The sequence below is a fragment of the Gymnodraco acuticeps genome, unplaced genomic scaffold, assembly GCF_902827175.1.
Source record: "Gymnodraco acuticeps unplaced genomic scaffold, fGymAcu1.1, whole genome shotgun sequence".
Taxonomy (NCBI): Eukaryota; Metazoa; Chordata; class Actinopteri; order Perciformes; family Bathydraconidae; genus Gymnodraco; species Gymnodraco acuticeps.
Genome location: NW_022992269.1, coordinates 117764 through 136783, shown reverse-complemented (window position 1 = coordinate 136783; position 19020 = coordinate 117764). Strand labels below are relative to the sequence as shown.

General features: G+C 40.2%; 2 protein-coding genes across 5 annotated transcripts in view; both read left to right on the top strand.

Moving 5' to 3' along the window:
- The first annotated feature begins 187 nt into the window (after positions 1–187).
- wdr89 (WD repeat domain 89) lies at positions 188–3887 on the top strand. The gene is given in 4 exon segments (XM_034207254.1): positions 188–373; positions 1279–1791; positions 2131–2622; positions 2624–3887. Coding segments are annotated over 3 exon segments (1137 nt in total). The 5' UTR covers positions 188–373; positions 1279–1299; the 3' UTR covers positions 2777–3887.
- Positions 3888–5333: 1446 nt separating this feature from the next.
- Positions 5334–19020, top strand: part of LOC117540535 (serine/threonine-protein phosphatase 2A 56 kDa regulatory subunit epsilon isoform) — a 49995-nt gene continuing 36308 nt past the window's right edge. Inside the window, exons 1-2 of one of the 4 annotated variants that reach the window (XM_034207273.1) lie at positions 5334–5743; positions 15621–15784. In XM_034207273.1, the coding sequence (XP_034063164.1) occupies positions 15625–15784 (160 nt within the window). In that variant the 5' untranslated portion in view covers positions 5334–5743; positions 15621–15624. Of the gene's footprint in view, positions 5907–15617; positions 15785–19020 lie in introns of all 4 variants that reach the window. The other 3 variants (XM_034207272.1, XM_034207271.1, XM_034207270.1) reach the window with 3 other exon arrangements.

Below are 19020 nucleotides of genomic sequence, written 5' to 3'. Positions count from 1 at the left end.
CTATTTAAAAAATAGATAAATTGAATAATATTTGGTTAAACAGAAAGTCTTCGTGGTCCCATTATTTATTATTACACCTTTTTGGATTATATTTTTCGCTAACGCTAACCGCTCCCAGATCAGCGGAACCTTTTATCGGGGTAGGGTTCTGACCTATAGTTCCGACACGGCCGTTAATATTGTGACACAACCTATTTCCTCCATGCTTGTTATAACCTAAAGGCGCTGACCTAAAGTAGCGTGATTTAAATATCATTTTATTTTGACCGGTTTTTCTTTAAAACATTATTTAAAAATGCTTTATAATAACCTCGAGTGAATTGCGGTGTTTTCTCCCAAATGGCGAGGGACGAGTCCAAGTAAACAACAACGTGTATGGTTCTTTTTTACTTTAGTTGTGGTGTAGGTAGGTTTAAAATAGCACTTTATTACACATAACAACACATAACTTAGAAAGTCCAATAACTGATCCAAACGGTGATTGTGGTTTTAATCCCTCCAGGTTTTAGGAAACCAACAAACTCAATTCAAAAATATATATTTATCTGTATGGTTCTTTATTTAGTGGCAAATATCATTATTACATAAATACAATTCATGCCTTGCTATTTTTTATTTTAACGTGCCTTATTCGGCACAGGTAATATCCACCAAACGCCACATTATTTTCTATAAATTGCGGTGGGAGAGGTGTTAAATGGTGTTAAATATGAACCTTCTTTCTAACCTTTATTGTTATTTTTATTGTATGCCGAATTGCTAAACGGTCTCCTATGATTAATACAACAACACAAGTGATACTAATGTGCACGTAAACAAGACAAATAAGCGAGGACACATTCATTGATAAGAAACTTGAATTGAGTTTTGCTATTAAGAGTGAGGACACCATACAATTCAATAAATATATGTTAAAGAGGTTACAAGTATCAACACATGATAAAAACACAAATCGGGGAAAGATTGAAGAGACAATCAAAATGGACACATGATGGGGGCAGGACATATTTAAATATGATAAAAATAAATAGGGTTTTCTTAACTGGACTTGAAAGTGAATCGCCATCAATCATACTTATTTTATCCAAAAGTATATTATTTAAACTGTCTGCTCTAAAGTTTGCCATTGCAAAGTGTCAAGAGCACTGCATTTTGGGAAAGTTGAGTATGTCCAGTAAGATCACGTGTAGTCCTCAGAAAATTATTTTTGGGGAAACAAAAAATAAGAACTACAGTGAGTATAGGCTGATTTGAACAATGTGTTTCCTTCCTGTTCAGTGTGTTTGAATCTTGGCTGCCATGGAGGGTCTGGAGGAGAAGCTCAAAGGTTTGTCCCTCGCCCGGCGGTCTCTCCCAGAGGAGCCCACCTACCTGCTGGATGTGGCCCTGCAGCCGGCCGGCCTACTGGCTGTTTCCTGCTCCAACTTTACCATCCACCTCCACAACAAGGACACTCTGAGCCTGGTGGGTCAGTATCAAGGCCACAGCGGCCCGCTTTGTGGGGTCGTTTTCTCCCACACCTCCCCTGACTCCCTGTACTCTGGTTCTGCTGATGGGACGGTCCGGGGGTGGGACGTCCGCCGCCCCGGGTCAGAAGCGGTTCAGGTGTTTAAAAGCGGCCCGTCACACAACTACTGTAGCTTCGACTTGAACTGCAGCGACACGCTCCTGTGTGCCGGCACCGAGCAGGTGAACGATGAAGACAGCTTCCTGGTTTTTTGGGACGTCAGGAAACCAGGCGGCAAGCTCCTCGGAGTGTATTCTGAGTCGCACAGTGATGACATCACACAGGTAATTCTTGCCTATAACTCTAAACAACTATTTGCCTCTGGCCAGCAGAGAACTCACCTCTCTATGGTGTTCTTGAGTTATGATGAAATTGGAATCTGTATGAATATAAAAACCCAATAAATCTTCTGTAAGTAGCACTTACAAAGAATTTGGCTTGAAGTGAAGCTAATGAAGTAGTACTTCATCTGGTTGGGTTTATAGATAGAAATGTAACTGCAGGATTCTTGCTTTTGAGTTTCTTTCTTGATGGTTAAATGCACTTATTGTAAGTCGCTTTGTATAAAAGCGTCAGCTAAATGAAATGTAATGTAATATATCTTACCTTATCTTATCTTTAAGGTGTGCTTCCACCCTCGAGAGAAGGACCGGCTGGCGTCAGGTTCCACAGACGGCCTAGTGAATGTGTTCGACCTTAGCCGGGGGGGTGAGGACGAGGCGCTGCTGGCCACCTGTAACAGCGACTCGTCCGCGGGCTCGGTGTGTTGGTCCGGAGCCGAGTTCACCCAGCTGCTGTGCCTCAGCCACGACGAGGGACTTCACCTGTGGGATCTGGGGCAGCTAGACACCGACGAGCCCCTCACCATCTTCAGCACCTCCGACGCCCGCGGCCTGCCTCTGCTCGCAGACGGGGGGGGCGTGGATTACCTGGTGGGGTGCCGGTGGCTGCAGGAGGCCCAGAGGCTGCTGGTGGTTGGAGGGAAGAACAGCGGGGATCTCCACCTGATGGAGTGTGACCATGCAGGGCTTCGTCTGCTGAGGACCCTCGAGGGGGGTCACTCTTCTACGGTGCGCTGCTTCCTGTGGGACGCGGCGGGGGAGGCTTTGTTCACTGGGGGGGGAGGACGCTCAGTTGCTGCTGTGGAAACCAGGAGGGGAGGAGCTCACGTTGGGGAAAAGGACATCCAAGAAGAGCGAATCAGCTTTGAGACTCAAATCAAGGCCGCATAAAAAACATGGCTACCAGAGAGAAAAGAAGGGAGCGTAGCGAAAATTCTGAATCTCACTGACTTTACTCCTCTGCCAGATTACAGACTGAATGTCAATGCAAAGGGAAAATATGGTCTTCCAATTTATGAACTAACCCAATAGATTTTTTCGCAATTGCATACTGACATGACTGCATACTACATACTCAATTTGTATGTACTTCATTCTGGGCTCTATATTTATCTTTAAGTGCCATTAGATCAAGACTGTTCAAACTGAAGTAAACTCAGGCAATATGCTTTCTCTGCACGACATGACTGTATAAAACATTTCAGATCAAAACTACCGTTGAATTAACATTGTTAAACATCAATGTGAATCAACATTACCTCTCCCACTCTATTCAATATTTTCCAGTGTTATATCAAGGAAAATTGAAATATTTGCAGATTCTTAAATATGTTTATACAGTACATCATATATAATGATAATTATTTGTACTGAAATCTCACTTGCCATAATTATTTTATCTAAACGTTATTCAAATAGTCTTCTCTAAAGTTTGCAATCGGACAGTCTTTAGAGCCGCAGTGCATTTAGGGAATTTGTCCACTGAGTATGCTCAGGTCTTATACTCATAAATTCTTGCAATCTACTTCACGGATAGGCTTTTATTACATGCACAAAATCCACTTACTTTGCAGTCTGAAAACACTCCACATCATTTTGACGTCACACCATCTTAGTATGAATAGTATGTTAGTATGCAGTTTTGTGATGTCCAAAGTCAATAGCACATACCAATCCTAAACAGGTTTGGAGTATGAATATGTTCACGCTGGAAAAACCAAACTAAGACTCAAAGAGTTAATTAAAAAGAATATTTTCCTTCCATGGAGCATACAAAGGTAACAGAATAACAACTCGGAGCCAAACCACAAAGCTCTTGGAAAATGAAAAAAACAAAATAAAAAACAATTTTATATTGGTTAACTTTGTCCGATTTGTTACTTGCCAAACCATTTATACACATCTTGCATACTACATGTAACAGCTCTTGAATACTATCTGAAAAAACAATATACTGTGAATCTTAATATAGTGTACACAGCTGAGGTTTCTCTAATATTCTCTAATAAGTTTTAAATAAAGATTGTTCAAAAGTGTTATACTGTCCATTAAAGTGTAATTTTGTTGTTGTAATATTCCAACTTTAAAGCCCCTTCAGAACGAACTGTTGTTCCTGCATCACATCCTGAAAGTCACCGGAGCCGCTCAGCAGGATCGCGCTGAGGGAGCAGCTTCACTCTCAAATAGCAACGAGTGGAATAACATGATTGGCAGTGCGAGTGTGTTTGTGTGTGCGTGTGTGTGTGAGGCTTGGGAAGCAACATCTTTACTCACATTAAGCACAAGAGTTTTGGGGAAATGTATGAAAAATGTGTTTATTTATCACATTTAACACCCAGTTGTAATAAAACAAAACACATTATGAGAGTCATGACTCAAAATAACTTTTAAAGAAAATCCTATTAGGCGAGAAATCCATTATTTATTATTATCTCAAATAAATGTGCAATTATTTGAGCAGTAATACTTAAACTGGGTTAGTCTTTTCAAGTATCATTAAGGCAGTTAGCTTTTTTTTATGATACCGTTATCACTTATTTTACAGTAACATTTCTAGAAACCAATCTTCAGTTGTACAAATAGCTGCAGCTGTAAAAATGTATTATACTGGAACTATACCTGCTTTTATGGCTGACACTGTAAGTAAACTGGTATAATATATCACAAATATATATCTTATTTGGAGAAAAAAATGGCAGTCTCAACTGCAAGTTAAAAAACGGTCTTGTTCTTGACAATAAGATTCAGCATAAAATAAACACTCTTGATTTTAGACCAGAATTACCATATTATCCTTTACATTTATGTTTACGTTTTTTCTCTGAATATTAATTTTCAGACCTCCCCTGGCTCAGTATCTTTTTTTTAAACCTACATTGACTCCAATTGCTGTTAATATAAGTATAAAGTAGAAGTTCAAATATAAATAGGCCTACTGTAGTAAAGTACAAGTAAGTAAGGGAACACCTTGCCCACCCTTTACCCCCCCCCCCCCCCCCCCCCTTTTGAGTTCGCCCACGGACATGCCCTAGCATTGGCTATATTCATATGGACAGTATATGTTTAAGTTATGTAACACGTTTCCTGCTAACATATCCCTCTCTAATCTAGGGGCTTGTACAGAAATCCACCCATCCTTAACACAGCGCTGCAACGTGCTGGACATATAATAAACCATCAATAAAGCCTGGTCGTCAAAGTGCGGGTAAAAAAGTGTAGAAGCAAAGGGCTGGGCCTCGGACAGGTTTAGCCTCATTCCTACACGCTGTGTGTTGGAGACTCCACACAAACACACTTTGCGTTCAGCCCATGGTTCAGCCCCGATATCTCTTTCCTTGTCCCTTCTCCTCTACCTAACCATCAGATGCAGACGCTTGCACTTTGAACGACATTGCCTCTCGTCCAATCACAGCGCTTGACATTGCTCTGGGCAGCCAATCGGCCTCGTACGTCGACGTTTAACCCGTCAAGCACGCTACTGTGCGGCTCTGTTATGTGCCATGGTCTAACCCAGCCAGTGTTGACAATAGGGTGAACAAGAAACAGCCCCGATTCATAAACGAGCTAAAGGATAAAACACCACAAATCCAGGGGTTTGGGGAAGACAAGCAATTGAATCAGTAACAGGAATGTAATTGCGTAATCGTTTTTTATACAGCCGTGTTTTGTTATTAATGGGAGTTTGAGGATTATTCCGTTGGAAGGAAAAAGGGTACTCGTGGGTTTGGCTGTTTTCAGGCCAGATTTTCCTGCTGTTTTGCCCGCTGCTGCTGCTTGGGGGGAAAGGCTGTTTTTGCACCGTGCTGGAGGTAGCCTGTTAGCCCCGATATATTTCAAAACATAGGATAAACTCCTCCACCGCCGTCTCCGTTGCAAACCCCACAAGAGGATCAAGGTAAAGTACTACGATTGGAGAGCTAACAGCCAGTCGGTCGGCTGCAGCTTGTCGGGACTCGGGACGGTGTGTGTTTCCCCGGTCTGTCACTTAGCATTAGCACTGCTCCCCCTCCCCCTGTATTTACATCTGGGATGATGGGTGATCGCCCAAGTCCGCCCAGGTAATGTTATTTTATTAGCATTCATGTAAATATTTAGATTTGATCTAAATGTTGTGTTTTTGTAAGATGCACTGGAAGCTAGTTGGTGGCTAGCAAGCTAAAGGCTACAACTTGAGCTAACCCGCGATAGCCGTAGAGCTAACGTTAGCTAGCTATCTTAACATTCATTTTTTCTTTAATACAACTGGAGAGCTTTGATACTACGATGAATCGTGTCAATGTCAGTCATATTTAATTGATTGGTGTGCTCTGAGGAGACAACTAGCTAACGTTGGAAGCGTTACATTGAGACGCTTTGTAACGGTTAATCGGGAAGCTATCGTTGCTAGCTAGCTAGCTGGCTAACGTTGGTGAGGTTATCGCGCTGTCAAGTTTTGAATAATATGCTGCTTTGCTGCTGCCAGGCCCAACATGGCCAAGCTAACGACACTCCTTCTAAAAAATATACTTTTGAACATACATGTGTAGCTGATAAAGGTGGTCGAGAAAGTATTTAGATCTGTTACATAAGTTAACGTACAAATACCACAATGTAACAATAATCTGTTACCAGTAGAAGTCATTCATTGGAAATGTTAATTCATTTAACCAGAGGTGGATGAAGTACTCAGAACGTGTACTTGAGTACAAATATAAGTACCACAGTGTAGGAGTACTGTTACAAGTTAAAGTCCTGCATTGGAAACTATACTTTGTTTAACCAGAGGAGGTTCAAGTACTCAGAACTAACAGAGTGTAGAAATATTTTGTTACAAGTAAAAGTCCTTAATTGGAAACCTTACTTTATTTAGCCAGAGGTGGAAGAAGTACTCAACTTGTGTACTTAAGTAACAATAGAAGTACCAGAGTATAGGAATACTCTTGTACAAGTAAAAGTCCTGCATTCAGAATGTTAGTCAAGTACAAAAGTATTAGCATCAAAATATACTTAAAGTACTCATTATGCAGATTGGCCCATTTCAGAATAATATGTATTATATGTTTTGATTATAATTATTGATGCATTAATAAGTAAATCAAAGCTAGTAAAGGTGTAGCTAGTTTTAGCTTACTCCAGGTGCCGTGTAACTGAAGTCTTATTTAATTGTTGATTATATTTCACATCCTTAATCCAAGTCTGCAAAGTAACTAAAAGTACTACACAAATGTAGTGAAGTAAAATAACATGATTTCCCTCTGAATTGTAGTGGGGCAGAAGAACAGAGTAGCAAATCATTTAAATGCCTCAGAATTGTACTTAAGTACAGTACTTTACATGCCTGCATTTAACATATGTTATTATCAGGAAAACTTTACTTTGAGTAATTCAAGTAGCAAAAGGTCCCGGCTATCTCTATGCTTATTTATATGATATTATTCAACTGATAATAGATGTTATATTATTATCTCCCATGCAATAATGTAAAGCAGAGATTTTACTATTATCGTTAATTGGGAGGGGGTTTAATTTGGATTATTCTCTCCTTTTTTTAATTGATCAATTGTGTGGTTTATAAAAACTAAACTTACTTCAAATAGTAAGGTTTGTTTTGTCTAATCAACAGTATAAACCCTGAATAAATAAAAAAGACATTTAAACACATTCAAAAGAAATTCAAATCAACCAAGATTTAATATAAGAGCAGATCATTTAAACCATTTTCTAAAAAGTTGCTCTTATACTGAAACCATTCATATGTGTTCTGTGCAAAAACTAGAGCTGTATATGTAGTAAAGTACAATATTTCCCTTTGAGTTGCAGTGAAAGGAAAGATCAAGTTTAAATGGATATTATCCTGATTGTTATTTGTCATAGGTGGTAGGTTAGAGGCTGATCCTTCTGAGGTTAGGAAGCAGTGGGAAGGTTGGCCTGATGTTCAAATCCTGATGTTAAATGAACTCATGGGTTGAAGGAAAAGCCCCGTCAATCTGGCCTGAGACAAGTTTAGATTTCATGTCAAGTGAAGCCAACTGTCAAATGTGTGGCGATAATCCGAGATTAACTTTGACTGGTTTTGCACTAAGATAGTGTGTCTCTCAAACTCTGAATATGCCACTGGTCTGTCATGTTTTATTTCTACAGGCTACCATTGTTTCAATGTTTAGTGTGTGTACGAGCAGTCGGAGAGATCAACACCACTAATGACACCGTAGTGACATGGATGATGAGAGGTAGAAACAGGCATGGTGACGAGTGAGAGCTCCAGAAAGCAAAAGATGAGGGGTTAGAATCAGTGGTAGATATTCAGGTGTTTTACTCTAGTAAACTAAGCATTCCTACAGTACAGAAACACCAGGTGAGAAGTAAAAGTCCTGCATTCAAACTATATATTTGAAGTACCAAAAGTAAAAGCAGAATGGCCTATCACACAATAATTAGATTGTATTTGTTGATGCATTTATGATTCAATCACATGAATGCTTTTGCTAGTAAAGGTAGGGATAATTTAACAAATGTATATGATGCTCTGCTAGCTTGTGGATTTGTATCCAATTGTAACTAGGGATGGGTATCGTTTTAAATTGATCGATTCCGATTCCGGTTCTGCTTATCGATTCCGGTTCTTATCGATTCCCCGTTTCGATTCCAAAATTGTAAAAGAAAGAGGTCAAACGTTTAGATAACAAAAATATCTTTATTTTTTTAAGCTTTAACTGACATTTTTATAAATAAAAAAATATACATGCAATACAAATGTATTGCACAATAGCTGTGCTTTATTATAACTGAGCTATGCCTGTGGCAAGCTATTAACAGGCATTACACTGTGCCTTGTCTTTTTATTTTTTTAGTGTAGTGGAGCATCACTTTAGAGCGTTTACCGCGACCCATCTTTGGTGTTATGAAGTGACTGAACTCGTGAACTGTCTACGGGAGGGCGGGGGCAGCCTCGCTGCAGGGCAACTGTGGACCTCAGTCGCCGCAACTTACATGATGCCGTTTTTAAAAATGAAGGGCGGTGCCGGCCGTCAGCGTACCGAGCCGGTCGTCAACGGCCCGCTGACGACCGGCCGTTCTGTGATTCTTCAGAACACACAGATGGCCAGTCCTCCCTTACCCTGGCCGTATTCCACCGGGTCACCGCGGCATAGACGGACTTGCGGCGTAGACGGACCCGGTGGAATACAGGGTCTACCCATGGGTCTACCGTGTTTAGGAACCGTTAAGCAGAACCGAAATTGTGTATTTTGTATGGGTACCCGGTACCCGACATTTTCTTATCGGTTCTCATCTGGAACCGAGTTTCGGTTCCCAACCCTAATTGTAACCTATGATAATACCACGTACTGTATTGGTTGAGTTGTATATTGGATCTAAAATGACAAAGGTAGTGGTGTAAACATTTATTCGTTTTTCCTCTGAAACTACTAAAGTAGGAGGAAATAGAAATATTAAAGGAAGGTGAAATATCTCAAAATCAAAGTATACTTAATTGTTACTTTAGCTTTTATTTCCACTTGGCCTTTGTCCTGTTGGTTAGCAATCAATGACCGCAGCATGCCAAAGGCCAGGTGCGGCATTATATGTGATATTTGCAATCCCAGTGTGTGTTTTTTGTGTGTAGGCGTAACCTTAATTTGGATACTGTCACGATGTTTCATCTTCAAGGTTTTTATATGTCACATTGTGTTGAGGGGCAGGTCCAGCCGCTGCTCAGATAGCTTAACATCCAAAGTCTCCTGTGTTTATGATGACGCTGATGTGTAGTTACTGCCTCCTTCTTATCAGTTCTGTATGGCTTCGTATTTATGCGTACGTCTGAAAGTTGCTGAGTTCATTTGTTCTCGACTGTGTGAACAGTGTAATTATCCGCTCAATGAATCATACCAATCAGATGGGCCATCACATTGCAGCATTCAGTCAGAATGGCTACAGAACGCACTACGAAGAAGTGAGTAGTAGAACGATTTGAAATAGTACATCTGTGATAAATACTGATCTTATTAGGGCTAGAATCACTTATCTACTTAACCGACAACTCTAGGAAATTGTGAATTGAAATAATAATGTGATACGCATGAAACTTGCGTCTTGCTCTTTTAGTCAGATATGGCTGCTTGTTGGTGTTACGTTTTTGGCTTAAACTTAATACATTGATCTAAGGACATTTTCTGTAGTTGTCATGACTAAAGCTTCCCTTTTTGAAATTTCAGATATGCTCAGTTATCTGCGCAACATTTTTTAGGGTGACTAGAGGAATAGGTCTTTTCCTGTAAGTTAGTTATTTAAAACGTTATCACCTTTATATGGGCAATGGCGTCCGCGCACATATTACAACAATAACCGAGTAGGACGCAGCTCTTTTAACTCGATTTGAGAGTTTGTTCTTATTTATATGAATATTTTTGATGTTTTTGCTATTTTTCCTGACATTTTCTCCTTTTTATTTAATAAGGAATACAATTGGGATAGTAAACAATTTGTGGCTAACAACTTTCTCTGGGAACGGGTGATTGTTAGATGCCGGAACAAATTTGACATTTCCTTAAAGTGTCTCAGTAGATGTGGTTATGGGAATCATTATATGACACTAGGAAATATCATGAATGTTGTGCCATAGCTTAAATATTGTCACATTGAAGTTAAAGGTTGCATTTGACTATTTCTTGAACTGATTTCACTGTTTTAGTAAATCAGGAGTGAATGCCATCATTAGATTGTTTTTCATTACAGTTTAGAGGTATTGCAAGAACAACTCATTCATACGCAGACTAGTGTGTTTGCTCACCTCCTGGGCTGTTTTGAATGTTAACCACAGACGAGAGATCCTTGAGGCTTCCTCGTGCCAGCCTGCTTTAGATCTCCCATGTGTGTGTTCCTGTTTGTTCCCTCACTTCAGCTCTGCCTTGCCGTTGCCTATTTGTTGACTTCCTGTCGAACAGCAGCTACCTCCCTCCTCTTCCTCCCTTTCTGTTTCTCCCTGTTGTTGGCTGTGCCCCTCCTCTCTCCTTCCTCCTTGTTCTTTAATCCCACCCTCCCTGAGCCTGTTTGGATGTCATCTGGGCTCTTATGTAAGAGGCATGGGAGGGGAACGGCTTTGTGCTCGGTTGCCATACGCTTGACCAGCCGCTGTAGTCTCGCTGTCCCTCGTATGTTGGAGTGTTTATCGCTATTAGCTGTCTACTCAGACAGAGGCAGACATTAAGTGACTGATGGTTGTACACGGGGATTTCAGTGCCCCTTTGCACAGGTAAGCTCGAGTCTGTACATTAAGATATTTCAGAGGCTGTGGTGGCATTCACCAGGTGGCAAAAGCATTGACAGCTCTTGAAGTGTTTCATCGTTGCCATTGGTGATGTAGCTAGGAGTTGCTGACTGATGGGGATGTACAACTTCACCGTTGCATCCCAAATTGCGGCTGAGTGTGTTTGATCAGAGCTGAATGAAGCTGACTGGCTGTATTAAATCATCCTTGGAAGAGATGTGAAGTTGTATTTGGGTGCAGTGTGAGGGTAGTATTTATATCTTTTTTAAAAGTCATTGTATTTGCAGCCCTTAATCACATATGGCTCTACAATCTTTACATCATATGCACGTTTTTCTACTTAATTACGATTTTAAAATATGCTACTTTTTTTTTTTACCGTGCCTTTGTCTTTTTTATATATATATATATATACTCTTTTCCTTGTGTTGCATTTGCTGCTGTATCGCTGTAGATTCTCCTGCTGTGGGACAAATAAAGGATCTCTTATTCTAAAACTAGTGCTGGAACCAACAATAACTTTCTACATTAATTTAATCGGCTGATCATTTTGTTAGATAAATGAATTGCTTTGTCTAAAACATGTCATAACACAGAGAAAATTGTATCCCCGAATATGTTAAAATGTATTTGTATGTCTCACCAAAAGTCAAAAATACAAAGTTATTTACTTAACAATGGAGTTGGAGGAGCTGCAACCAACCACAGCCGTATGCTGTTATTGCTCAGAAAACTACTAAAACAAATATTGAAATTGGTTCATTTTCTGGCAAACAACTAATTAATTATCAAGCAAATAGTTTCCGCTCTGTCACAACCTCTATTCTCACACCGTCAGTTTGAATTAGGAAAGCTCCATCAGAGAACTCCCCTGTAGCCCGTGAGAGAAACTGTCCTGGGATAGTTGCTGGTAGCTACTGCTATACGCCATCAGTGGATTTGACTCTTTCTAGCAATATAAACCGGTGTCAAAGTGTGTGTACATTAGAGTCACCCCCTCTACGCCTTTATCTACAGATAATCTCAGACTGAAGGTGATTTTCTGAAGGCTGCGTTACGCTTTGAAAGGTCTTTGCGAGGCTGAACAGGTGTCGAGGTGTCAGGTTGCAGTTTGTTGTAGGGTTTTCGCTCGGGCAGGAGATGCTGTTGGAAACACTTTGTATGGCATTTGAATGAAGCCCTGTGCCAAACTTTGAAAGGCAAATTGTTATTATTGTTGTTTATGACCACACAGCAGGATCCACAGATGAATGGTGTGCTACCAGCCAGTGATAGGACAGATCAGTGTTCAGCTGGAGGTGTTCTGCCACCCTGGTGATGCCCAACAGACGGCTCGGAGCAACAGCTGTGCGGTTATTAAGGAAAAGACAATGAGCTGTGTTGACACGTGACAAATTGGTTTTTGTCATATGCAAGTGTGTGTCTGTAGGGTGTGGTAGGGTTTCGCTGAGCTCTAGTGAAACGAAATGTATGTCATTATGACAGGTTACATTTTTAAGACTGGCTAAAGATTTAACCAAAGATTTCTTTATTGATCATTCAAATATCAGATAACATGGTGAAGAATACTTTACAAAAGTTCCTGGAGCCAAATGGTGACAGGTTTTAAGTTGTTGTCTTGTAAAAATATGCAAAGATATTTAATATAAAATGATAAAAATCTATTGCTAACTTTTTATAAAGAGCTAACAATTAGCATTTATTGCTTGATATGTGATTTGAGTGACTAATTGATTACCAGAATCATCTGCAATTGATGTGATTTATTGCCTTACTTCACCTAAACATAAAATACGTTCCTAATTACATTTAGTTTGATTTATATTTAAGAGTAATATTAGACTCCAGTTCATGTTTTAGTCAGGCTATGGTTTATCCATTATCTAACTACATTAGTTGTGTCACAGCAATGAAGTGAATCAGCGTCACAGCAATGTCTGGGAAAAGACAACTTTGTTATAAGTTAGGAAAGTAGGGCACATTGTACAAATTGTGTCGTTGGGGAAACCCTGAGTCGGGCCTCGATATGGGTCTGCTAAAGAATAAAAGGTCAGTTGTTTGAGGGCTGTCCCAATAGTTTGAAGCTTCTTTCATAGGGTTGACATTTAAATTCGTACAACATTTGGATGCTGCCCCTCTCTTTTTCCTTTTTGCACGTCTAGTAACTTTGTTTTAACTCGGCTTATCTGCTATTTCAGTTTAGATTTCTCTAATATTACACACAAACATATTTATTTAAACTTCTTATGAATTGGGCTCTAACCACATGCAGATGCTACTCAACAATCATTTATCACTTGAAAACTGCAGTAAACATGATGACAGAGTGGTGTGTGTCTCTCCTCTCTCCTTTCCTCTCTCTCTCTCGTATCTACACTCCCCTCTCTCTCGCTCTCTCTCTCTCTATCTCTCTCTCTCTCTCTCTCTCTCTCTCTCTTCTCTCTCTCTCTCTCTCTCTCTCTCTCTCTCTCTCTCTCTCTCTCTCGCTCTCTCTCGCTCTCTCTCTCTCCTCTCTCTCTCTCTCTCTCTCTCTCTGTGTATATATACGGGGCCTGCAGGACATACTGTACGACTGCCTGTGTGACTTTGACAGAGCATTAGAGATGCAGCCAGCGCAGAGTACGGCCTGCAGCGTCTCATTCACGTCTTATTACATAACTGCTTCTGCTAGAGTTGTAATTCATTTCTCCCTAAAGCCTTCATGTCATCCAGCTGAGTTTGTGTGGCCTGCATCAGGACATCAGTGTCTTCACTGTTGCTTAGGTCCTAGCTCATGTGGAAGTCAGAGTAAAGGACACAGAGTATTGTTTTAAGTCCAAGACGTTAGGTATAATATCTCAACTATTTGATGAATTTCCATCAAATAGTTTCTTGTTCATCAGCAGATCAAATCCTAAACCCTGGACTTTTTCTCTTGTGCTTTCAAAATGCAATATGTATCTAACTTATCTGATCATGATGAGCTCGCCTAGTAACTAGCATTCATCAAATTAAAGAATTGATAGTATCTGCACGCAATGTTGAAGCAGCGTTTAAATGCACCTTTTACATTTGAAATAGACTAAAACACAATTACAGGAATCACTAAATGGATACATAGAAAATATTTGAATATGTTGGAAGGAATCCAGTCAATAATGTATCTGAATAGCTTGCAACATGTTATTGTGTGACTTTATCATATCCAATGTAAGTCTGATCAGGTTGCATATTGACATGCTCGCCCTACTGTGTTTAAAACAATGTCATTTAAACCTCCAGCACACAGTCTGGCTTACTGCTGCTCTAACGGGTGTTTGTGATGTATCAGGTAGATGAACACGCGTTAGAACAGCCACCGATATGTACATGGATACTACGTTGACGAATTATAATCCAATCAGAATACTCCGAAACTGTCAGCGTCACAGCCGTTGACTTTGGCTCTCATTATTACCAGACGGTTCCTCATACCCTCAGGAACAATCTTTATTTTACTTACTGAGGTTTTTCTAATGGGTGTGGTTCAGGAAAGTACTTAAGCATTAGTTTGGAGTGACAAGTGTGACTTCTGCTGATGGTTGTCTATGTTAGAAGTTTTTTTTAGACTATATTGGCAGCAAACACCCAGCAGTGGACGTTTCCTCAGCTTCCTCCCTCTGTGGTGACGGCCAAGGCTCCATTGTTGTGGGTAGACTGGTGTTTCTGGTGTGTTGGTCCGTTGGCATGTAAGAAGGAAAGGCAGTGTGTCTGCGCACCAGGCCTCTTCGGAGGGGTTCAAAGTGGGCCGTTGTGTCTGCACTCGTTTGTTGTGACGCCAAAAAGGGAAGGTGGACTGACACAGAATAGAAAAAAGTCAGTGAGGATGTTTTTAAGTTTTTATGAGCTCACTATCGTAAAAAAGTTATTGTAGGAGAGCTGCATGATAATGTCAAAAAAATGATATTTGGTGATTCAAAGCGACACTGATCGTTTATGTAAACATGGATCCTCAAAGTCAATCAGAAGTAACTATATAATACATAAGACAATGTGAAATATTTTAAAGTAACATTTGAAACGTTTTTTCACGTGATTGTCTTAATAGTCTGTGGTCACAAATAGCATGTCATAGACATTTCTTATGTTTAAATACAAATGTCTATGATAAAAAAGAACCCATGTGATACATCATTTTATCATAACGTGTTTTAACATTTTATCAAATAATTTCCCAATTTATTCCTTTATAGATTCAATTAGTAAGTGTTTAATATTTAACACATTGGGGCTCCATACACTCAGAGGCTCTTTAAAAAATATTCAATCTCAACAGAAGGCAACTTAACAACACTTTCATAATAGATTGCCTTATTTTTCACAGGAATACTGATTAATGTATTGGTATTTAATATGCTATAATTTCTATTAAGAAATCCACTGTTGTGTTTCTATTCTGCTAAACTTTCAAATCTGTGTTAATCACTCTGCCCTCAGTTCGCTGAGCGCTCTCAACTCATTAATGATTGTATTAACCACCCCCCCCCCCCCTGTATGTTTCCCCCAGCAGGGCTATGTCCTCGGCAGCCACCACATCTCCTCCATCTGCCGACAAAGTGGACGGATTTTCACGGAAGTCTGTCAGGAAGGCCAAGCAGAAGCGGTCGCAGAGCTCGTCCCAGTTCCGCTCTCAGGGCAAACCCATAGAGCTCACGCCCTTGCCACTGCTCAAGGGTAAGAGGGGAGGAGGGTGTGTGTGTGTGTGTGTGTGTGAGCTGATGGTGTCCCAGCCAAACAATAACATTGAGTTAACCCTGAATATTATGAACTTGTACGGATGATACAAAATAAGCTTGTGATTCAGTCCGATGTAGATCACTTTCCAGACGGTTTTAACTTGTGACTTCTCCATTTAAAAAAACAAAAGTTAACATGAATGACAACCTGAACTAGTTGGACGGTCCATCATGTAGCCTAATCTTAAACTTGACTTTGCCCCTAGACCGACCGACAGCCGTGGTTTCATCGTGGGTGCAGACCTGAATTGCGGGTCCAATGTTCTGTGTTTTTTTTAACAACAGTAATACAGTATCCCTGAAATTCAGACTTACGGCCCGTCCACACACAGGCATGAAAAAAATCTTTCAAAGCTTCGCCCATTCACTTGAATGGGGTGACGTAGAAGATTTTGAATCTTCGCCGAACTGCATTGTGGGGAGCGGAGCATGGCTTTGCAAGCATCCTGAGCATCAAAAGTTGAGCAATGTTCAACTTTTGATGCTCCCGATGCTTTCGAAGCTGGCATCAGCCAATCAAATCCCGTTTATGCAAATCCCGCCAGTACAAGCGCTAGCCAATCAAACCGCGTGCAAGCTGGGAGAGCCAGACCGCAGTTCATTTCCTCATATTCCAAACGAGAAATTACGGTAGCAAATCACCCGGTTCTTTCCGACCAGACTATTTACCGGGATACAAACCGGAGGAACCAGGCATGGAGGGAGGTGGCAGAGACAGTGGGTGAAACTGGTAGGTTTTCGTCTGTTTGGGAAGTTTATATCCAGTTTACTTCGTTTTAACATTGCTATTGCTTTGTATGTCGGGGGCGGGAGATTCATGTGATTGGTTGTTGGTCGCGTTGCTCGCAAAAAATCGCCAAGCTTCAGACACGCCCAGCATCAAGATTTTTTCAAGCTTTTTTTCATGCCTGTGTGTGGACGGGCCGTTCCCTTTTCTGGTGTCTATGAAGACTTATTGATGGTAAATCATTAAAGTCTTGTCTGCACAATGTGAGTATGAAAGGGCCCGCCTTATCTTAAAGTGAAAATGGGTCAATAGATACCATATTTTAATGTTTGCCTAGTCGTGTTGAGACTCGGCTGTCAATCAGCATCACCTTCATCGGCCTTTCTTTGAACATGTACACTACAAGATGCCATCGTACATTCCTGAACCCAGAAGTTCTTGTGAAACTTGTGCTGTGGTGACCAGAGCTGCTAAACCTGCCTGTAATTGTCCTGCCATGCTGGTTTTAAGCATCTAGCTCGGTGTGTGTTGGTGTGCATGTTATCTACATGACTGGTAAGTCATGATGGTGATCACACAGGGCGGGTCAGGGCTGATGTCTGTGTTTGTCAATGATGAAAAGACATCTTCTTCAACCTTCGTGTACCATGAATGTTTATTTTTCCTGGAATATCTTTATATCTTTCAATCACCACCAAACACACTATGAAAAATATCCAACCTTTTTAGCTTGTGCTCCGGTATTTTAATTGGAGCAGTTATTTTCATTCCTTATCAAATGTTTAATACAGTTCGTAAAACTACTAAATAGTTAAATTGATTGATTTAAATATATATATTTTTTCTCCATTCTGTTTTATATACATTTTCTGGAAATTGTATTTTGATTCAAGCCGATGTTGTCATCAGAAATGCTGTCCAATCAAGTGCTGGATCGGTACAATTCAATACAAAATCTTAAGAAACAGAACATTGGAAATGTTCTTTATCAAAATAGTGCTTCAATACAGTTTATATAACTAAACATTGGATGCTTTCCTAAAATAAAGTGCTCTAAATCTAGCTGGTAGTGTCAAGTGAGTGACATGGTGCTATATTGTCTTTGAGGAATGCTAGTGTATTACTACACGGAGGAGTGTATTGATTGTGTACACATCACACTGCAGGCCAAAGTGAATTGGGCGATGTGTGGTATGCATTTGGGCGAAGCATTACACAATGAGACATCCCATTCACGTTTCACACAGCAGTGGTGTGGCTCCATGTTGACAGCAGGAATGCTGCCACACAGAAACCAGACACATCTGTCACCTGTCAGTTTAAATGGAAAACCACTTCCTGGTTCTTTCTCAGGTCGGGATTATAATGAGCCCAGAAGGTAACCCTGAGGTGTGAGCTCTCTGTGTTTGTGTGCATGTAGGGCTGTGACATAATCAATCATCTGAAACTCCTTTTCACATAACAAGAGACTGAGACAAAACTAGTTAAGTGAGTTGTAATAATAATAGATTTAATTTGTTAGCGCTTTGACAGGTGCTCAAAGACGCTTTACATATATAGTGAATAGAAAATAAAATAGAGGAACAACAAATAAATATATAGTTAAAGTCAAATAATACAAAAACAATCACACAGATTGAAGAGGTGAGTTATAGTGTGTCTGTTGGTGTGTGTGTGTTCATGCTCCACTTATACTTACTTCCACTATGTCAACATGTACATGCTGTAGGTACACAGCAGAACACCGAACCTGTCCCCCACCAACATGCAAAGACAGTGGAATACACACAAGAATACCCAAACAACAGCAGGCCTGTTTGAATAGCTTAAAGTGAGAATGTTCATTGAGATGTCTCAGTTCCCTTTTCTGAAACCCAGGATGAAATTCTGAACATTTCATTTAAACTGCATCCTTACATATTTAACAACATTCACACCAGTTTTTTACCTCGTTATACCTTTTACGAGCTTTGGAAAACAATTGTGATTTCCCTTGTGTGGATTTGCTAATTCTGACTCATCTCTCCTGTTAAAACTGATAGTTCTATTTTAGCCAATTTCTGCATAAAATGTCTTTTTTAAATACATTTTTTGCCTTTGTATTGTCACAAGCTGTGAACATTTTGTTGAGAATTTCGACTGGCAAAGAGTTGAAAACCTCCAATTTAATGGCTGCCTATATATCAAAAATACGCACTTGGATGTAGTTGTGTATTTATACAGTGAGCATGCCAGCTATATTTGCCATCCGTGTTAAACGGACAGAATGTTCTTTCACTTCTTGTCTGAGTTTATTTTAGTTTGTGTTTTATAGTCGTACTGTGTTTATCTTCGCCCGAGCCGGCACATGGTTCGGTCCTTTTCAGCACCTCGCCGCTTCAGCTTCACGCGTTCACTTAACATTCACACAGCTCCGCACATTTCTCACCTCCTCAGTACAATCACAG